Consider the following 20,289-nt stretch of genomic DNA (forward strand, 5'->3'; position numbering starts at 1 on the left):
GACGGTGATAAGTCACCATCTTGGCTAATGAAATATCCTAAAATTGATTGTTGTGATGGATATACAACTATGATGCACTTTCAATGGGTGAATAGTATAGTAAGTGACTAGTATCTCAATAAAGCTGTTACATAATTTTGGTCAGGGATAATTGTCTCCAAGATTCCTTTTTTAAAATTTTTATTTATTTATTTCCAATTGGAGGATAATTGCTTTACAATATATTAGTTTCTACCATACAGCAACATGAATCAGTTGTGGGTATATGTCCCCTCGCTCTTGAACCTCCCTCTCTCCTCCCACCCCATCCCACCCCTCTAGGTTGTCACAGAGCTCCCTGCATCATACAGCAAATTCCCACTAGCTATCTGTTTGACATATGGTAATGTATATGTTTCAGTGTTACTCTTTGAATTTGTCCCTCCCTCTCCTTCCCCCACTGTGCCCACAAGTCTGTTCTCTATGTCTGCGTCCCGTTGTTGCAGGATTCCTTCTATGTACAAGGTAGGTAATCCTCTTAAGGGTCCCCAGAGCAGACATTTTGAGTGGACATCATAGAATCTTAAAAAGTTGTGTCTTTTTGTGTGCCCCCTCTTCCACTCTTGTATTAGGGCAAAAAATATGTGTTATTTTTGTAGCTAGCACATAGTATGCACGCAAATAGTTGTTGAATGGTGATTGTAAATCTTCAGATCAAAGATCAAATCCAGGGTAATATTCAATAAAATGTGAAGTTTCAAATAGAAAAAGATTTTTCTAAGAACAAACATGTATCATTCCCAAACCGTTAGGCAAAACTTCCATTTGGTTTCTAAGTGGAAACCAAACCAAATTTATATATCTTATTGAAATTATATATATCTACTATATACCCATTTCCCAAATTTATTCTTTAATAATGATAGTTTTAAAAAAAAAAGGTAAAGTACTTAACACAGTGCACACCTAATAGTAAGTGTTTAATAAATGTTAGCTAACATTAACAAACAAAATAAATGCTAATTAAAATTGCCTCAACAAACTTCTGGCATAATTCAGACATAGAGAATGAAGTAGAATTATGGGTGAGCTAACTATAAAACTAAAGAAAAATCCCTCAAATATGCTGGCCTAGAAAAGTCCTGTACTAATAACAGTGAACAAACAGCTATAGCAAAACATGTGGTCTGGAAAAGAATAACAATAAAAAGGGTAGAGTAACTTGGGGGTGGTAATAATAATAAAGGCAACCCTGTACAAATTTGTCAGAAACATAAATATTACACTCTAATAGACAAAGTATGATTCATTTAAGATCAAATCATTATTTCTGCTTGAGAGATCTGGTAATATACACTAAAATGATTCAAGCTGACACTTGGTTTCCAGAGCATTTTTCCATTTTTCACACTGTTTAATTCAGCCTCCATCAGTTAAGGTGTTTTTGCATACCAGTAACATAAACCCCCCCTCAAAATACACTAGACAAAAATGAGACATAGTACATTCTGAAGTAAGGAAGCTCTAGAGTTCACCAGTTTAGCAATTCAGTGACCCATCAAGGTCTCAGAGCTTTACCATCCTCCTGCTCAGCCATCATCAGTTACCATGGATGCGCCCTCATAGTTTCAAGATGGCTACTGCAGTCTATCACATTCTTATGCTCCAACATGGAGAGGAAGAAAAATCAGTCTCTTTCTCTCTGTCCCGTCTCTCTCACTCCCCCTTCCCTCCCTCACTCTCTCTTTTTAAAAGGTAAAAAGTTTTGCTATAAGTATCTCCTGCAAATTCTCCCCTCACCCCCTACCCCCACCCCCATCTCATTGGCCATAATTGGGTCATAGCCCTTTCAAGACTAATCTCGACAGAAGGAAGGGAGTTTCCATGGTTGATCTGGGTGGAGCTTGGATGAACCTTTCATTCTTCTGAAGCACATAGCTAGGAAGAATATAGTGGATACCTAAACCACTCTGGGGTTCTGCTGCCAAGACTGAAGGTGGTAAATAGGCTACTTAGGCAACAGTGTCTACTACACAGCCATAAAAATTGGCTCTAAGTGTAGAAAAATCTGACTTCTGGCTAGATCATAGCATTTCAGACCCATCCGGGAGCAGTATTTTTAAGAGGAAACATTTTGAACCTGCATAAATTCGCAATGTATATTGTCCTAGCTCCACACTCCTGTATCTTGAAAACTTTTGGCAATTGTTTCACGTATTTTATTTTAGTAGCATGGCCAGTCCCCAAACAGTAGGCTCTGTGAAGAAAAGAATCCTTGTGAGAAATCAGAAATCAACTGCAAGCGGCTACAGAAAAAAAATGAGTTGTTTATAAGCATTTATACCAGGGCTATTTTCATTAATTGAATCAGAAGTTTGTCTAGACTCACAGAAGTGAAGCAGAGGTGTTATTGTAAAGTAGTATGTCTTTCTTTCTTTGGGCTTCCATGGTGGCTCACACAGTAAAGAATCTGCCTGCAGTGAGGGAGATCCGGGTTTGATTCCTAGGTGGAAAAGATCTCCTGGAGAAGGGAATGGCAACCCACTCCAGTATTCTTGCCTGGAGAATTCCATGGACAGAGGAGCCTGCAAACTGCAGTCCATGGGGTCGCAAAGAGCCGGCCACGACTGAGCAACTAACACACACACACACACACACACACACACACGTCTTTGTTTAACCTAAATAAGAATCATTTATTGATCATTTACTATAATTCTTAAAACTTAAGATACATACCATATGATATTACCTATATGTGGAATCTAAAACACGACATAGATGAACATACCTATGAAACAGAAACAGGCTTACAAACATAGAAATCAGACTTGTGGTTGCTGAGGTGGTGGGCAAATGGGGAGGGAAGGATTGGGAGCCTGGGATTAGTAGATGCAAACTATTATATGTAGGATGAATAAACAACAAGGTCCTCCTGTACAGCACAAGGAACTATATTCAATATGCTGTGATGAACCATAATGGAAAAGAATATGAAAAAAAATGTCTATACATATGGATAACTGAGTCACTTTGCTGAGAGCAGAAATAAGCACAACACTGTAAATCAACTGTGCATGCACGTGCTAGCTGCTTCAGTCATCTCCGACTCTTTGTAACCCTAGGGACTGTAGCCTGCCAGGCTCCTCTATCCATGGGATTCTCCAGGCAAGAATACTGGAGTGGGTTGACATGCCCTCCCCCAGGGGATCTTCCCAATCCAGGGATCGAACCCACATCTCTTATGTCTCCTGCACTGGCAGGCAGGTTCTTTACCACTAGTGCCACCTGGGAAGCCTGTTCATCAACTGGATTTCAGTATTTTAAAAAATTAAAAAAAACTTTAACTTTTTAAATGATGGATCAATGAATTGTGTTTTTCCCAGTCTTAGTAAGTGTTCACTAGCTAATTTAAAGACTACACCTGAGAGGCTTGTTTGGTGATAATCACCTGTCCTATTTATTGCTTTTGTAAGTCTGCTGAAGGCAATGCTTATCAGTGGGAAAATATCAAAGTTGAGGATACCATCTCTTCCCTGGTGACATGATTCATTTCAGAGATGCACTAAGGCATTTTCTGCATTGTCATCGAGACATCATTGAGATGTGTTATTGGAACCCAGGGCCAAAATCAAAGAGGGAGGAGAGGTAGGAACTGATCTTCTTTGAGCTCTGCCAAGAGCTTTACCTACTTTTTCTCCTTAATTTACTCTTTACAATGAGTGTAGGAATAAGCACCCCATGTTATAAGTGGAAGACTTAAAGACCATAAAGTTTTAAGTGGTTTGCTAAATTTATCCCATTAGTAAGTGTTGGAAACAGTCATTCAGACTCTAATGTCCCTGGAGCCCCCTAAAACATAATGTGATGATTAACACAAAATATTCAAACGCAAGACAGGTATCTGTTGCTGAATGATATTTATTAGCTTAATAATTTGGGCCTGCCCTTAGCATTAATAAGCTTCAGCACTAGTCACAAGGTTTTCATTCACTGGTGGGGAACTTTTCTTGTTTTAAAAAATGCATTTAGAGAAAGGGCATCTACTTCTTGGGGGCTGCAGTGACAGCCGGCTTCTCTTCACGGGTGATGGGAATGGTGCGCTCGGGGCCGGAGGCCTGTTTCCTTGGTCCATTCACAGTGAGGACCCCATCAGATGACAGGGATGAAGTAATGGCGAGAGGGTCCACGTCAGCTGGGATCCGATATTTCCTGTGGAACTCCCGGGAGATAAAACCATGTTCATCCTAAACCAAGAGAAGAAGGAAAGAGGTAGATAAGAACAGGAAATAGCATCACTTGTCTAACACTCAGACATCCTCCTTCCCCTTAGCTGTGGCCAAATGCATGGCAACATGAGAGAAAGCGAAATGGTTGTTCTGTTGGGTCTATGATGGAATTGCCTAAGTGGTCACTCCTACCAATGAGAATCTGAGAGGTCTGAACAGCCAAACTTCTTAGCTCTCCAAGCCCTGAGCTGTGGATATGTTCAGCAGTATTTCCCAACGGTTTTGGATCAGTGTTTGTTGGGCCCACAGGATTTGGAATATCATCTCGATTTAAAACTTGAATCTCTTAAGGAAGCCCAGAAATTGTCCTGATGCTTCAGGAATGTTCCAGACCAATAGGTATAATAATGATAATAACAAAAACAATAATAAAGACTACACCCAGAAGACTGATCTAAATTAAATCAGCAAAACTGAAACAGCCTAAGGACCTCACACTAGACTATTGGATGCACAAGTTACTGTGTTATAACTAATCAGTAAGAAGCAAACTCACTGAAAAACTCTCCCAGAAAGTAACGAGCAGTTATCTCATTCTTTAGAATTCTCCTGAAAAATTCCATCCCTAACCTTTATAACTCATGCATCTCAAACATTTATTTAGATGGGCTGTCAACTGATTTCCACACGGGTCTAGCGTATTAGGAGCTGAGTACAGCTCTGAAATTTAGGCAAACGAAGTAGTTCAGCATTAAGATGGGCTAAAGAGAATTACGCTAAAGCTGAAACTCCAGTACTTTTGGCCACCTCATGCGAAGAGTTGACTCATTGGAAAAGACTTTGATGCCAGGAGGGATTGGGGGCAGGAGGAGAAGGGGACAACAGAGGATGAGATGGCTGAATGGCATCACCAACTTGATGGACATGAATTTGAGTGAACTCTGGGAGTTGGTGATGGACAGGGAGGCCTGGCGTGCTGTGGTTCATGGGGTCGCAAAGAGTCGGACACGACTGAGCGACTGAACTGAACTGACTGAACTGAAAGAGAAGTGACTTCTGGAATACCTAAAAGTCTCAAATTCAAGGGCCTTCCAAGTGCATGCAGTTAATACAATTATGTAAAACAATCAGATGTCTGAAACCACTATTTAAGTCAGTGGTCTTCAGCCTTGACTGTGCATTAGAATTCCCTAGGGAGCTTTTTAAAAATCTTGATTTAAATGATTTGAGATATGCATGAGTATTTTTTTTTTAATTCCTCTGGTAATTTTAACTTTGGCAAAGTTGAGAACCACTGGCTTAAACAGGAAGTTAACATCCCATCTATCCCTGAGGCAATCAAATCAAAATAAGCAACAAAGATCTGGCCAAAACAACAACAGGTTTATCCCTGTTCCTGACCCCAGTGGCTTAGGACTGGAATGTTGCAGGCCTCAGGGGCTGAGGGCAGTATCTGGCATATAGCATGCCCTGGAAAAAGAGCAGAAGAGAAAGTCAGCTACATACCTGGCGCTCTTCATGTTTGCCATGCACCTCAATCACATCTCCCAGCACCTTGACCTTGAGTTCCTCTGGGGAGAAGTGCTTCACATCCAGGTTGACAGAGAATCTGTCCTTCTCCAGACGCATCTGGAAATGGCAAGGTGGGGACGGGGTAAGAGAAAGGGTAGGAATGTAAATGATACTAGTACAATCTCATCACTCTGCAGATTTGCTCTCTGTCCAGGTCGTTCATCCTCCTGTTTTTAGCTAAAAATTCCTTTTTGAATAAACATGCCCTCTGGCTCAGGGGCATCACCGTAGTGGTACCCCAGGCACAGCACTTGGTCGTCAGGCCCAAACTTTATTTACAGGGACAGGGAAGGAGACAGGCCACCCCGGGGACAAAGTACAAGGACGGGCCGCGGCGTGCCTTGTGCTGCTTCTCCAAGCCAAGGCCTGGCCTTGTCGTTTGTCTGTAAGACAAAGGCCCCTTCTTCTTACTCAGGTCTCTGCCAAGTTTCCCACCCACTCAATCTGGAATGTTCTGCTAGCTCCCATTGTCCTTCCAAAGCCCTTGCCCACTCAGCTCCTGTTTACTCACACTTGAATATTTTTAAACCAGAGTGTTATCTGTGACAGCTTCTGTCACTCTTATCTGTTCACCCCATTCTCCCACCGTCTTAGGACAACTGGGGGGGGTCCCTAAAGTGGACCTACATTCTATTCTCATTAGGCTTGGACCCAGGCCAGCGCCCTGTCACAACCCTTAGAAACCCGGAAAATCATAGGTGAGGGAATAAGAAGGAAGAAAATAGTGGTTGCTGTCTCCAGCTCCATGCAGCAGGGGTGGAAAGCTCAGGATGAGGCAAGACTGTCTTCCTGGCTCTGAAACGTGAGATGACAGTATTTGTCAGGAGTGTGAGGTGTTAGAAGGGGTGAGCAAAGGAGTCTGAAGGCAACTCTTTCCCTGTAGATTGTTATGAACCAAACCAGAAAGGGACATCCTACCCAGAAGATAAGGAATAGAGAATGGCCTTCATAGTGCATGGAAAATGTAACAAATAGGATACAGAGGAGCACACCAAATACAAATAGGTGACTGGGGAAGAGAGGAACTAGGGGCCTCACCCGTCTTCACTGCAGGACACACAAGTGCCTAAGACATGTAGGACCCTTAGGCATAGATTTAGGCCAGGAGGAAAAGGACAGTGGATGGAGATGCTTCCAGAAGGTTCCAGAATGAACTCTCCTGTCCGGGAAAAGGGGAGACTTACCTCTGAGAGGCCAGTGTCAATCCAGCTGGGTGCCCGCAGAAATGAGGGCGGCCGAAGGTAGAAGGGGCTCAGGGAAGTAGAAGCTGGGAAGAGATCAGACTCTAACAGGTGCTCGCCAAAAAACTGGTCAAAGAGACGGCTGGGAGAGTGGAAAGGGAAGAAGGGGCGGCGGATCCAGGGGTGGTGGATGGCGATATCCATGGTGGTTAGGTGAGTGTGGGGCGTCAGCTGGCTGGTCAGCTCCTTCAGCCGCAGCTGCAGCCAGCCCCTTATATACGCAGTCTTGTGAAGCTTCTGGAATGGTGATGTCAGGAGTTTTATTATCCCAGCTCACCGCCCGTTCATGAGGACTTGTGATTGGGGATTTGGCAGTATGACACATACCCAGTACTCACTGAGCTAAGAAAAGAGAAATACAAACGCGCCTGAGCTGGCCAGTGACCTGTCCTGGTCTTGTTTCACTAGCTTTCTGTCCACACCCAATGGCACCCACCCCCACCCCCTCCTCTGGAGTTGGGACTGAGTCAGGAATCCCAAGCGGCGGGCAGTGTGCCCCTCCTCCTCCCCTGCCGCCCTGCATGCCAAGGGAATGGGGCCAGCAGCTATCTTGGGCCTGGGCAGGAACTGGAATCTTCCTAGGCTGGGCCCCAGGGACATTAACTCTTTGTGGGTCCCTGGGGGAGAGCAGTGACCACCAGCATGGCCGTGGCGGGTTTCCACGTGGTGCCCTGGGTTGCGCTGGGTTCAGAGAGGACCCTGACATTCGCGGGGAAGGCTCCTCACCCCACCCCCAAATAAAGGGTAGAATGTTGTTTGCATCTTTCACTTTCCGCGGCTGGCAGAACCTTAAACCGAGGGGAGAGCTGTATGAAGTGGGGTGCCGATTGTCTGCCACTGGGGAGGAGAAGAGGAGGTGGAGAAAAACGTGCAAACTGTTGGTGAGGGTCTCAGCGAGGCCTCTCCCGGCCGTGGGCAGCAGCCTCTCCACGCCGGCTCGCTTCCCAGCCCCGACCCCCAGCTGTCCCGGTGCGGGGTGGGGGGGGGGGTGTTGGGGTGGAGGTGCAGGGCGGGAGAGGCTTGTGACAGCTGAAGGGTGTGCAGGGGAGGGGACGGGGGTCCAGGCGGCGCGGGTCACACGCTGGTCGCGGGCTCTCGCCGCCCCTCCCCCGCCGGGCTCCGCACTATTTTGGGTGGTGTAGACCCCGCCCCCACCCCCGCCGCGCCCCGGCTCCGCGGCAGCTGGAGGGGTCCCGCCGCGCCTGTTGGGGCCGCACCTCGGACCGGGGCCGCCGGCGCGTCTGCAGCCATGTCGGGCCGCTCGGTGCCACATGCCCACCCGGCCACCGCCGAGTACGAGTTTGCCAACCCGAGCCGCCTGGGCGAGCAGCGCTTCGGGGAAGGTATGGCACGGACGCCACCCCACCCCTCTTGCCTCCCACCCCCACCTCCGGAGATTCTGGGCTGACCTCCCAATGGTAACTGGCCTCCACCCCACTCCGGGCTTAACTGAACTCCTGGGGCGAGTCATCTCCCACCCCAGACTCCCCCCTCGCCGCCCCCTCCAAGCCGGGCGCGCTCCCCTTCCTATTGGCCTCGGTGCAGATGCTGCCCGCAGGGCTCGGAATCTGCCCCTAAGCGACCCCCACCCCACCCCACCCTACCCCGCCCCCCAGGGCCTTTCCCCCCTCTTCGGCCCACCCAGACCCCGTTTGCCTTGCTCTCCTCTACCCCAGTGTATCCCCTTTCTCCATCCCCTCTCCCCAGCCGCCTCCCTGCAGCCTGCGGGACCCTCCCCTGCTTCTCCTTCCTCGGCTGCCGCCTTCAGCAGGCCTCCTGCTCTCTCACTTCATCCTCCTTCATCCCGCCCTCTCGCTTTCTCTCTCTCTCTGTCCCGCAGGCCTCCTGCCAGAAGAGATCCTGACCCCTACCCTCTACCACGGCTACTATGTCCGGCCCCGGGCCGCGCCAGGTGGGGAGGGCAGCCGGGCAGGGGCCTCCGAGCTTCGGCTCAGCGAGGGCAAGTTCCAGGCGTTTCTGGACGTGAGCCACTTTACCCCAGATGAGGTGACCGTGAGGACTGTGGACAACCTCCTGGAGGTGTCCGCCCGGCACCCGCAGCGCCTGGACCGCCACGGCTTCGTGTCGCGCGAGTTCTGCCGCACCTACGTCCTGCCCGCCGACGTTGACCCCTGGCGGGTCCGCGCCGCGCTCTCCCACGACGGCATCCTCAACCTGGAGGCGCCTCGAGGCGGCCGACATTTGGACACAGAGGTCAACGAGGTCTACATCTCCTTGCTCCCAGCGCCCCCTGATCCAGAGGAAGAGGAGGAGGCCGTCGGTGTTGAGCCCTGAGCGCCACAGACCCAGCACCCACTGAACCCCTTTCTAGTTCCCGGCCCCTGATAGAAGCAGCTGCCCAGCACCCCGGAGGTAGCCGCATCCTTGGGGGAAGGGAAACGTGCATGGTCACAGTGTATGGTTTGGTCCCTTGGGACGTGTCATAGCATTTTTTTTGTTTGTTTGTGTCGTTTAGTTTTGGGTGGAGCTGAATAAACCCAAATCTCAGGGCCTTGTTGTGCTGCTCCCTATTCTGTGGCCTGGAGGAGGGCATGGGCAGGGAAGGAGACAAAAACGTCCTCAGTTAGGTGGACCCAACTTCACAGCACTCTGAACTCACGCGTGGATGCTGAGATCACATCCGGAAGCTGACACTGGCTCCACATCAAATTCCTGGCCAGGATTTTCTCACAGTGCAACAAAAGAGAGTGTGATCCTGGGAGGGGAAAGGGATATGTCATCCAAACAGCCCGGAGGGCACTGTCTGAGCTGGTGATTAGAGACACAAAAACAAGGGTCTCCAGACTGTCTGGCCTGTTTTGGGTAGGGGTTGGGAAAACGGCTTTTGGATGCAGAGATGCCTAAAGCCCTGGTCTGCCCACGGAAATTGGCCTCTGATTCTGAGGGATCGAGAATGCAGAGCCAGCAACATAGACACAGAAGCCTCTGCCATTGTTGCTGAACCACAAAGTTTCCCCACTCTCTGCCTGGGAGAGAAAGCACTTGTTTCTAGTCGTGATACATCCCAAAGAGAGGAATCCCTGCATCCCTCCACCCAGTCCAAGGGTATTGGTTTGGTGATGATGGCCAGGGAAGCTTCCTTTGGCAGTAGAGTCTCAGTACTAGGAGTATGGTGTATTCAAAAAAGCCTGGAGGGTTGACCTCTTAATTTCTTTCTGTAATCAAGACAGCGTGAATGTGTATGATTGGAGGAATGAATGCGCAGAAGACCTCCTTGACCCCAAATACATCTTCTACTAGGTTGTAATGGACATCTGAAATTATCCCATTAAAGTGGTTGGTTGATTCTTAACTTTTTCATAGACCCTTTTGAGAAAATCTTACAAAAGCAATAGATCCTCTTACCAGAAAAATACACATGCTCTGAAATGTGGTGCACAATTTGAACAGGTTCACACAGCTCTTGAGATCCATTTATATGCCCTCTTAAGGATCTGTGGACTCCCAGGAAAAGAACCCTCACTTAAATAATTCAATTCTTGGTTAAAAGATTGCCATCTGTTAAAAATTAAAGCATGCCTTAGAGAAATAACTATTGATACATTCTTTTGTTCACTCATTCAACAAATATTTATTTAACCCCCAAGTAACATGGCATGGAGGTTATACACTGTAAATATAAATTTAAAACTATGGTCCTTTGCTGTCTACTCTCAAGAATCTTAACATCTAGTTGAGAAGAAAAGTAATTTTAAAAGGATCCTCTTTAGACTTCTATTACAACAGCTTTGCTTTGATCTGTTTTATAATTTTACTTGAGCTTCCTTTAAAAGAAAAGTTTCCTTAGCTAGAAAAAAATTGCAACCTCTGATTTTGTCCAAATCCCCAATCCATTCAAACACTCTGAAGATTCTTAGTCAACTGCTGGGACGTTTTCAGTGACAGAGAGCTTAGAACTTCATAAAGTAGCTCACTTCATTTTCTTTTTGGACACATCTGTTATAAATTCTTCCTTCTATTGAACCAAAATCTGCATTTCAGTAACTTTTTCCCACTGGTTTTCTTTCCCAGTAAAACATACCTAATTCTTTTAACCATATTTTATGGGACTTTCCATACCACTTACAACTCAGACAACTTTCTCTTGAATACACTGCCTCTTGAAGTGTAACTTGAAATTCAACATGTAAACCTAAAACTGTTATTCCAATCATGCACTGACTGGTACATATTTCAGTGGAATAATCAATACCCTTGTTTATCACTCTGCTGCTGCTGCTGCTAAGTCGCTTCAGTCGTGTCCAACTCTGCAATCTCATAGACGGCAGCCCACCAGGCTCCCCCATCCCTGGCATTCTCCAGACTAGAACACTGGAATGGGTTGCCATTTCCTTCTCCAATGCATGAAAGTGAAAAGTGAAAGTGAAGTCACTCAGTCGTGTCCAACTCTTAGCAACCCCATGGACTGCAGCCTACCAGGCTCCTCCGTCCATGGAATTTTCCAGGCAAGAGGACTGGAGTGGGGCGCCATTGCCTTCTCCAGTTTATCACTCTAGACTTCTATTAATGCTGCTTAAAGTGTATCAGGTTTTCTGACTGCCACAACACAGTGCTGGTTCCTTTGGAGTGCGTTTTCCTTTAAATTAGAGAAAGTAGCTGAAAAGGGACCAGATTATGAACAGCTTTGAGTTCCAGGCTAAGAAGTTTGGGTAACAGGATGAAAAGAATACAGTTAATAGTAGAGTACAGAGTGGTTTGCCAGGGAGAAGCATGGCCATGAAATAAGAGGCTAGTGCAATGGTTTGGCACCAGATAATAAGGCAAGATGCTATACCATCTAACAATTAGCTGAGAACAAAAAATAATAATAATAACCATAGCTAGGACTTACTGAAAGGGTCCCATGTGTCAGGTCCTGGATTAGAGTTTTATATACATTATCTCACTTAATTTTCACCCCAATCCTATAAGTCTGTCACTGTTTTTATCCCTGTTTTTCATAAAGAAAGAAGATGGAGGAAGAATGAAGAGTCCAGGGTACTCTCTGTGGAGTACAGGGCTGAGTGCTGGATTCTGAACATCCTTAAGGGACACACAAATAATTGGGTGTTTAAACAATACACTAAAGATGGGGTGGGAACACTGCAGTATTGGTCCAAAAATTCTCCAAGAGTCCCTATTTTCTACTAAGGAATTTGCTCAACTACATCCTACTTGCCAATGAGTGTGGAATGAGTCTAATTTTGGTCATTGGAGAAGCTGAGTTGAGATTAAATGGAGATTCCATAGTTCTGTACTGACAAGGGAGAAGTGAATGGTTAAGAAGTGCTGAGATCACTCCAATCATAAAATCAGAAAGGGCATTAAGTAATGAGTTCAGTCCTCTATTTTCACAGGTCCTAGAAAAAAAGTGATTTGCCCACATTCATTCCACTAGCAAGAGAGAACACAAAAGGAATACATTTCCCTAAATTTTAGTTTCCAAAAGAGTCCAGTCTTCAAACCCAGATTCTGGACAAGGATAATAAGAGACTGATACCAGTAACCATCAAAGTGAAACGCAATTAAACCTGAGTAGTGCTGGGGACACATAGGTAAGACTTTTATTATAGAAGATATATTTCAATGACAGTGTGATGTAGTAGAAAGACATTTCCTAAGGAAACCCAGAACCCTTTTCTGTCTCAGGTTTCTTTTTACTGAAGCTTGAGGCTCAGAGTTGACACTTCTCAAAGCAGCTCCAAATCCCGAAGGTGAGATCGCTCTCACCTGGAGCTCGTGTGTGTTCCTTTACCCTCCGGCTGGAAGCAGTCACCTGGGAATCTTTCCAGCAGGTGGCTTCCAAAGTCCAACCAGTTAGGTTGAAATCTGACACTGGTAGAGAGTCCCCGGGAGCTGCTGCTGAAAGCTGAACCGGGAACCAGGAAATGCACAAGCCTCTTTCGGTGGAAAAAGAGCCGGGCTCCCCGGGAGACAGAGCACCATGGGAAACCAGCTCTGCTGTGGGAGAAGCTGGTGAGTAGGGGGAAAGGTCAGAGGGCAAGGTCTCTGCTGGTGGACCCAGAGGCCCCAAGGATAAGAGAAAGCCTGCGCGTAGCGCTCTGCCAACTCCCCACTGTCACCTTCTTCACCTGGCACCCCCAGGAGCAGCACCCCATTCTCTGCCCCCTCCTTTCAGGAAACCTCAAAACCACAGCCAAGGCAGCTGCCTGCCAAATGAGGAGGACAGAAATGGAATGGTGAATCGATGTTTTCTTCTGTTTGTCTTCCTCTTCCTCCTCGTTCCCTTTATTCTCTTCCTTTCTCCCCCAGATAATGGTAATAACTTGAGAACTTATTATGTTCCAGGCACTTAATAATCTCCTTTAATTTTCCCAACAATTTGGAGGGAGGTGTGGCCTTACCCCTTCTGTTTTACAGCTAAGAAGCTAAGGCTCAGAGAAGTTAACTAATTTGTCTGAGGTCACATGGCTAGTAAGCAAATAAACCAAGATTCCAACCCAGACCTGTCTGACTTCAAAGCCCCTACTTTTTTTTTTTTTTTTTGTCTATACCATACAGCACGTGTGATCTTAGTCTCCCAACCAGGGATGGCATTCTCGCCCCCTGCATCAGAAGCATGGAGTCAACCACTGGACTGCCAGGGAAGCCCCTCAAAGCCCATACTTTTAACCACTACATAATACCATCTCCAGAATCAAGTAAATCAACTGGAGAAATGTTTATTTAAAAGGGTAAGCAGTGAGGAGAAGGAGAATATCCATGGAATGTTTGAATATAACTTTCACATTTGTTTGCTGTGTGAGAAATATTTAAAGGGTAGAAGTGAGAAGAAGAATATCTAAGGAATATTGGAATATAACTTTCACATTTGTTTGCTGTGTGACCTTAGGCAAATCCTGTGACTTCTCTTCTTCCTCATACATTAATGTAGATAACACTAGATAACACTACTTATGTTGTTTAGATCACAGACTTGAAGAGCAGATAATATGGGAAAGCCTCAAAATAAATGAATTGTCTTTATTGTTCTTTTCCAGTATTATCATCACTGTTGTTAAACAGCAAAAGTTCAGCGAAGTAAATTTTCAAAATTTAATTGACTTTATTGAAGGGCTCATGATGAGGTAGCATCTTATCTAGCGAGTAGAAAGGAGCTCTGAGAAGCTGTACAAAATGGAAGGCTTTCATAGGCAGAAGAGGGAGGAGTCAGAGAAGAGCAGATGACCTCATTTTCCTCTGGGCAATGGAAGAAGTCTATGTGACAGACTACCCCACTGGTGCTGACCAGATAATTCCAAACTGAGCATATAAGACTATGTTCCCGGGGAAGGTTGAAACTCCAGTTATGCTAGGTATCAAGCCATGGTTTGATGATGTGAGATCAGCCACATCAAGCCACACCCTTCAAGGCCTGTTATTTCTTTTTAACACTATAACCCACTGGACCTGGTTTTATCCTGTCCACCTCTTTCTTCTATACTATTCCAGGCCTGCATCTGTCTTGAGGGTATCCTGTTTCTGAATAAAGTATCATGTTTAGAGAGATAGGTGAGGTACATTGAAAAGCACATTGGATTCATGTCCTGTTGCTACTATTCATTCATGTATCCATTCACTTGTTAAACAGATATTTTTTGAACACCTATGTGTACCAGCCATAATGATAGAGTCAGAAGGCAAAGTAAAAATAAGAAATTTGGTCCCTGCCTTCTTGAGTAAGACACCAAAGTTTTAGGTCCCTAGTTGGCTCATTTATAAAACAAGAACAAATAATTTTCCAGAATATTGTCAGGATTGAAAAAACAAATGAAGCACTTTTACAACTCTGAGATATCCTATAGACATAAGACATCTAGAAACATAAAAAATCCCAGAGAAGGGGGTGTAAAGTGTCTTTTACTCCCTTTTTTCCCAAGTTTTCATATCCTTCATGTTTGGTTATTTCTTCCTTTGATGACGGTAGTCATAGTAGTCAGCTTTTACCATTGCTCATTATACACCAGCCACTTAGCTGAGTATTTTACATCTATTTTTTTATTTAATTTTTACAGTAATGCCATGAGGTTTAAGGGCTTCCCTGGTGGCTCAGAGGTTAAAGCATCTGCCTGCAATGCGGAGACCTGGGTTCAATCCCTGGGTCAGAAAGATCCCCTGGAGAAGGGAATGGCAACACACTCCAGTATTCTTGCCTGGAGAATCCCATGGACGGAGGAGCTTGGTGGGCTACAGTTCACGGGGTTGCAGAGTCGGACACGACTGAGCAACTTCACTTTCATGAGGTTTAATTTCTATTATTATCTTCATTTAATTAATAAGAAAATGGAGGGACTTCCCTGGCAGTCCAGTGGTTAAAACTCCTTGCTTGTATTGCAGGGGATATGGGATTGTTCTTTGGTCAGGGAACTAAGATCCTGCATGCCATGTGGCACAGTCAAAAATTTTTTTTAAATAAATAAAATGAAAATGGAAGCCTCATGAAGTAGAAAACTTGCTAAAGATCATAGAGCTAGTCTGATACTGTCAATCTAAATCTAGAGCCTGGCTAGAAACACTACACCAGATAACCTAACCAAGATATATATTTTTTCCTCTTGAATATTAGTAGGATTGGATAAATATTGTTCTTCTCTATTTCTCAAACTTCCAGAAACTTAAAGGCACTACGACAATTGAAAAGACTTTTATAGAAATTTTTTTTCTGATTACAAAAGTAATACATATTCATTATAGAACATTTGGAAAATACCAAAGAGCAGAAAGTAAGAAACAACCATAAATATAAGCACCCAGAGATGACAGGAACATTTCAGTGTATTTCCATGTAATCCTTTTAAAATTTTTATATGCATAGTTTTTATTCCAAAACATATTGGCTTTTTATTATCTTAATAAAGAGGGAAAATTTCCATGCTATTAGGTGTTCTTCCAACATCTTTCTTAAATCAATGTATGATATTCCATTGATTGGAGATGCCATTTATTTAGTTAGTTCCCAATGTTGAATATTTAGAATATTTCCTATTTTTTGAAATTATAAATAATGCTATAATAAGTATCCATATATGCACCTGATTATAGGTTAGAACTGCTACATCAGTGGTTACATACATTTATGTTTAAGGCCTCTCATACTTATTGCCAAGTCCATTCTAGAAAAATTGCACCAATTTTTATTCTTACTACCAATACAGGAGAGTACTCATTTGGTTTCCTTAATTCTGAGCTAAAAATAAAATCCTATCACCCACGAGTCTAACTGAATATTCCATCTGGGTTCATGTCCCGGCATTGTGCAACATCCAACTTGGGAACAGGCTCTGCTCACTAAATCTGAGTCACCCAAGTGGATCTTATTTTAGAATTATTATTTTCTTTATCAGTTTAAGTAGAAGTAAGTAGGAATAGAGTAGTGACCAGGAGCAAGGACTTAGAGGCTAGGATTAGGCTATGCTTATGCAATGGTAAGAGAAAGGAAGAGCTGAAGTGGCAGAAGAGGAAGTACCCAGACCCAGAAATAGTTTCAAAGCTTTTTTTTCTGAACCACCTGTAGAGTTTGGATGGAGACTAACTGCTCTCAACTCAGCAAGCTGCATTAAAACCAAAAATCAAACCAAAACACAAACCTCTGTCAGATATGTGTGGAAAAATCCTAAGTTTTCTAGAGTCGTAAAATGAACATGATTTAGAAGTCCTCTTCCCCCTTTCTTTTTAATTAGCTAAAGAAGGAAACTTCCTTGGGGAGACAGAAGTCAGACAAATAGAGTTGGCTCTGGTGAGAGCTGGAAATGTACTAGCAAGAAAAAGCATCCGGAGTAAGCCACGAAGTATTCAGCCTATTTCCTCAGACAAGTGTTGTTCTCTGGCCATCAAACAGTTGACAATCATGTAGACATGCTGGCTCCAGCAGGGACCCTAGGGGCTCAGAAATAAGTATAAAGAGAGCTGTCCTGCAGGGAAGGCAGTGTAGCTGAGTCACTCACCAAATTCAGAGCTTCCTGGGCTGTGGACGTCAAAGGTTAAACTTCTCTCTCTGTTAATAAGAAACAAGGACAAAGAAGCAGGGATGGAGGTCACCTGTCAGGAAGGGGCTTTGTGGAGCCTTAATTAGTCAACCCTGGTTGTGGCAGCTTCTGTGACTCCCAGGATAAGAATCCTGGGTTGACAGACCCTGAAAAAAAGAAGCGAAAGGAAAAGCAAGAGGGTCTTTGAATCCAGGAATATCCCCTTATTTGGCAGGATTCCCTTACCCTCTGCTGAGATTAGCCTGTTAGACAATCCCAGAATAGCCCTCAACCCAGCTACATCCCCGGCATGTAGCGCCTGCTTGCCTGGGGCTATATTTTGGGTTTGGTTGTGTCAGTTGTACCACTCCTCCTTCCAGAACCATCCCCTTGGGAGAGGTGTGCTACCCTTGAGAAATGCTCTGGGGCTGGCTCAGGGTGAATCTTTGTTAGAGGGAGGTGAGGGAAAGTCATCCCACCAGAAAGTTAAGGAGACCACAGAGCAAAGGATGCAGGAGAGAAGACAGAGGCCAGGTTCTTACACATGGGTGATCTGTTTTTCCTTTCACAGGAGCTGTACATCAACTTTACAGAGGAAGAAGAAAATAGGTAATGGGAGTTGGGGGTGGGGAGTGCTGGGGGGAGTGCAAATTAGAGAAAAGAGAATAATAGAACCAGTGTCTTAAGAAAGGGTGTAAGGTGGAGCAAGGCTAAAAGGAGATAGTCCACCAAAGAGATCTTTAGGTTACTGTGTTCCAGACCACCTCTGAAACTCTGAACCTCATCCTTTCCATTATCTCAGAGTGGCGAGGTTGGTTGTTCATTCTTTCATTCATCCAGCAAAAATTTACAGAACACTTATAGTGTATGTGGAGCACTCTGCAGGATCTGGAGGAGGCAGAGAGGCATGAGGGGAAGGGTACACCGAGGTCTGGCCCTAGAAGAGCTGAAAATCAAGTTTGAGAGAGAGATACACATAAACAAAGAATCGTAATGCCATGCACCAGTGCTCCCAACAGCACCACACTCAGGCTGTTAAAGAAGGCGGGAAAACACCCATATTGAAGGAATAATAGCAAGTTTATAAGGTGGAAGAGAAGCAGGGAGCATGCAGAAACAGGAAGAGAGAGAAGAGAATGACTTTATGAAAACTGATCAAATGTTTGCTGAAGCTGAGCTCTTACCACATTGGACTGTGTCTATATACTTTGGTCTCCCCTAGTCGACTGCAAGCTCCCTGCAGTGGAGAAAACAGCCAACTCATCCTTCTATCCCCAGAATGCGGACACAGAGCCTGGCATGCCGTGGGCTCTCAATATATAATTGTTTTGGGGTTTTTTGTTTTTACTTTATTTTGGCTGTGCTGGGTCTTTGTTGCGGTGCAAGGACTGTGTTATGGCACATGGGTTTAGCTGCTCCTCTGGCATGTGGGGATCTTAGTTCCCTGACTAGAGATTGAACCTGTATTCCCTTCATTGGAAGGCGGATTCTTAACCACTGGACCATTAGGGAAGTCCCAACATAAAATTGTAAAATTATGTTAGGGGCTGTTGAAACATTAGGATGGAAGGTATTATTGGCAGATCGTAAAAGGGCCAGGTTGTATACTCTGCTAAGGAGTTTGGATGTGGGAATGGTGGAAGTGAGAGATGAGAGGAGAGGTAGGGAGATTAATCAGAAGCCCACCGTCATAGTTTAACAGAGATTTGAAGAGGGCAATTTCAATAGAGACAGAAGAGAAAGCGGATTAAAGTCGGATTTCTTCCTCTCAGGGAGCCAAGCAAGACGAACACTGAGGCGGCAGCAGCAGGAGCCGCAGCATGAGTGGTGGCGGCAACTGAATGACACGAAGGTAATGACAAGCCTCGGTCCCTCCTAGGAGGCCGTTCAGACCTGGCACCCCAGGACTCAGCTTGTCCAGCCTGAGACAGAGGGGGAAAGGGAGCAACCAAGCCAAGAATCTCCCTTAATGCTGTTCGTTCCTCTCAGGACCACGACACAATGGGACACACGTACGAGCAGGTGTTAAGGCAGCCTGTGTCTCAGGAAAGGAGTCGTCAAAGCCTCAGGTCGGAGGAGGGCAGCTTGTATTATGCAGACATTCAACTGTACAGACTTCCCCAGCCACGCTCTGTCCAGGAGGTGAAGCACCTGCAGTTAAAAAATGCTACAGAGTATGCGACCCTTCGCTTCCCCCAGGTCACACCTCGCTATGACAGCAAGAACGGGACCCTTGTGTGAGCCCTGATGGGGAAGGTACCTGTTGGCATCATTTGATCACTACGGCTTCGGGGGACTGGCTGGCAGCCTAGGAACAGTGGACACCTTTTAGGCTTAAAGAACTCCAGAGACCCTGGAATTGCAAACTCCCAGTCCTGTGCTCTGCCTCGGCCTATCTCTTATTTGCCACCATTAGCTTGGGGTCATATTTGAGTTACTTGGGGGTGGATGGAGTTGTACAGAATGAGGGCACTAAGTTGAGTGTGCAAGAAGGTGGGGTTTTGACCCCTATCTTTGCTCCTGGCCTCTGGGAAATGCAGAAAGAACAGGTTACCCTTGAAGCACTTGCACTTGAGCTGACTTTATTGGAGTTCATTTGATGGTGTCTCTTCTATACACCTTCAGCTCCAAAGCTGAAGAAGAGATGCTCTGGGAAGCATTCAGAGCTCTTGTACACAGCTCCTAGATCTGGGTTGGGCAAATTCCTCAGAGGCTGGGTCAAAAGGGTCCAGACCCTACACAAACAAGTGAGGGCAGGGACTGAAGTATGGAGCAAGTGTTTTCGGACCATCGATTGCAAGGACGTCAAGTCACTGATGTCGACAGCACTGCGAGGCCCAGAAACTTCCCCTTAAGCTGGACTGTTTTCTCTCAGCGATGCGGAGCCGTTAGGATCAATAAATCGCATAAGGAACCTGGTTGGTGCGTTTTCTTGGGTGGAGGTCTGCGAGCTCTCATTCAGACTCAGGGCGGTAAGGAAGACCAACCACTTTCCAACACCCTACCGGGTGCTACGGAAGCAGAGCCCCCCGGGTGCGGTTGGCAAGCACTGAAGGCTGCTTCCCAGCTGCGAAGGCGGAGCTCCGGGGCGGGGTCTGGGCCGGTAAGAGGTGGGTCGAGTAGGCAGGGGCAGGGTTCTGGGAATCAGGAGGCGGGGTCCGAGCCAGCAAGAGGCAGGTCTAGACGGGCAAGGGGCGGAGTTCTGGCCCTCAGGAGGCGGGGCCTGGCCAGCAGGAGGCGTGGTGAAGGCTGGCAGGCAATGCGCTCTGGGCCATTAGGAGGCGGATCTGGACAAGCAGGGGG

General features: G+C 45.7%; 3 protein-coding genes across 5 annotated transcripts; 2 read left to right on the forward strand and 1 right to left on the reverse strand.

Moving 5' to 3' along the window:
- Nucleotides 1-3,882: 3,882 nt before the first annotated feature.
- CRYAB (crystallin alpha B) lies at nt 3,883-7,211 on the reverse strand. The gene is made up of 3 exons (XM_086339174.1): nt 6,965-7,211; nt 5,715-5,837; nt 3,883-4,226 (listed from the first exon to the last, which is right to left on the reverse strand). The coding sequence occupies exons 1-3, from the start codon at nt 7,163-7,165 to the stop codon at nt 4,023-4,025; spliced, it is 528 nt and encodes a 175-aa protein (XP_086195300.1). The 5' UTR covers nt 7,166-7,211; the 3' UTR covers nt 3,883-4,022.
- A 1,025-nt stretch (nt 7,212-8,236) lies between these two features.
- Nucleotides 8,237-9,533, forward strand: HSPB2 (heat shock protein family B (small) member 2). Its single transcript, XM_086339173.1, has 2 exons — nt 8,237-8,364; nt 8,862-9,533. Exons 1-2 carry the CDS (start codon nt 8,271-8,273, stop codon nt 9,314-9,316), a joined length of 549 nt encoding a protein of 182 aa, XP_086195299.1. The 5' UTR covers nt 8,237-8,270; the 3' UTR covers nt 9,317-9,533.
- A 3,019-nt stretch (nt 9,534-12,552) lies between these two features.
- C15H11orf52 (chromosome 15 C11orf52 homolog) lies at nt 12,553-19,904 on the forward strand. Of its 3 annotated transcripts, XM_086339206.1 has the most exons (5): nt 12,834-12,997; nt 15,037-15,264; nt 17,558-17,595; nt 18,759-18,838; nt 18,976-19,904. In XM_086339206.1, the coding sequence occupies exons 1-5, from the start codon at nt 12,966-12,968 to the stop codon at nt 19,225-19,227; spliced, it is 630 nt and encodes a 209-aa protein (XP_086195332.1). In that variant the 5' UTR covers nt 12,834-12,965; the 3' UTR covers nt 19,228-19,904. The 3 variants fall into 3 exon arrangements, with proteins under 3 accessions (XP_086195335.1, XP_086195334.1, XP_086195332.1); XM_086339209.1 differs by lacking the exon at nt 15,037-15,264 and having other exon boundaries at nt 12,553-12,997; XM_086339208.1 differs by lacking the exons at nt 15,037-15,264; nt 17,558-17,595 and having other exon boundaries at nt 12,822-12,997.
- The last annotated feature ends 385 nt before the right edge of the window (nt 19,905-20,289 follow it).

Source organism: Bos grunniens, chromosome 15 (assembly GCF_055505025.1).
Source record: "Bos grunniens cultivar Pamir isolate PY7600 chromosome 15, Bosgru_T2T1.0, whole genome shotgun sequence".
Lineage (NCBI taxonomy): Eukaryota > Metazoa > Chordata > Mammalia > Artiodactyla > Bovidae > Bos > Bos grunniens.

Bases quoted from the DNA above. Each gene is read 5' to 3' on its own strand.
- CRYAB (XM_086339174.1), bottom strand. From the start codon at position 7,165: ATGGATATCGCCATCCACCACCCCTGGATCCGCCGCCCCTTCTTCCCT. The intron at 5,838-6,964 runs GTAAGTCTCCCC...TGCCATTTCCAG, and splicing joins TTGACACTGGCCTCTCAGAG to ATGCGTCTGGAGAAGGACAG. The intron at 4,227-5,714 runs GTATGTAGCTGA...CTCTTGGTTTAG, and splicing joins GCAAACATGAAGAGCGCCAG to GATGAACATGGTTTTATCTC.
- HSPB2 (XM_086339173.1), top strand. From the start codon at position 8,271: ATGTCGGGCCGCTCGGTGCCACATGCCCACCCGGCCACCGCCGAGTAC. The intron at 8,365-8,861 runs GTATGGCACGGA...TCTGTCCCGCAG, and splicing joins CGAGCAGCGCTTCGGGGAAG to GCCTCCTGCCAGAAGAGATC.
- C15H11orf52 (XM_086339206.1), top strand. From the start codon at position 12,966: ATGGGAAACCAGCTCTGCTGTGGGAGAAGCTG. The intron at 17,596-18,758 runs GTAATGGGAGTT...TCTTCCTCTCAG, and splicing joins ACAGAGGAAGAAGAAAATAG to GGAGCCAAGCAAGACGAACA. The intron at 18,839-18,975 runs GTAATGACAAGC...CGTTCCTCTCAG, and splicing joins GGCAACTGAATGACACGAAG to GACCACGACACAATGGGACA.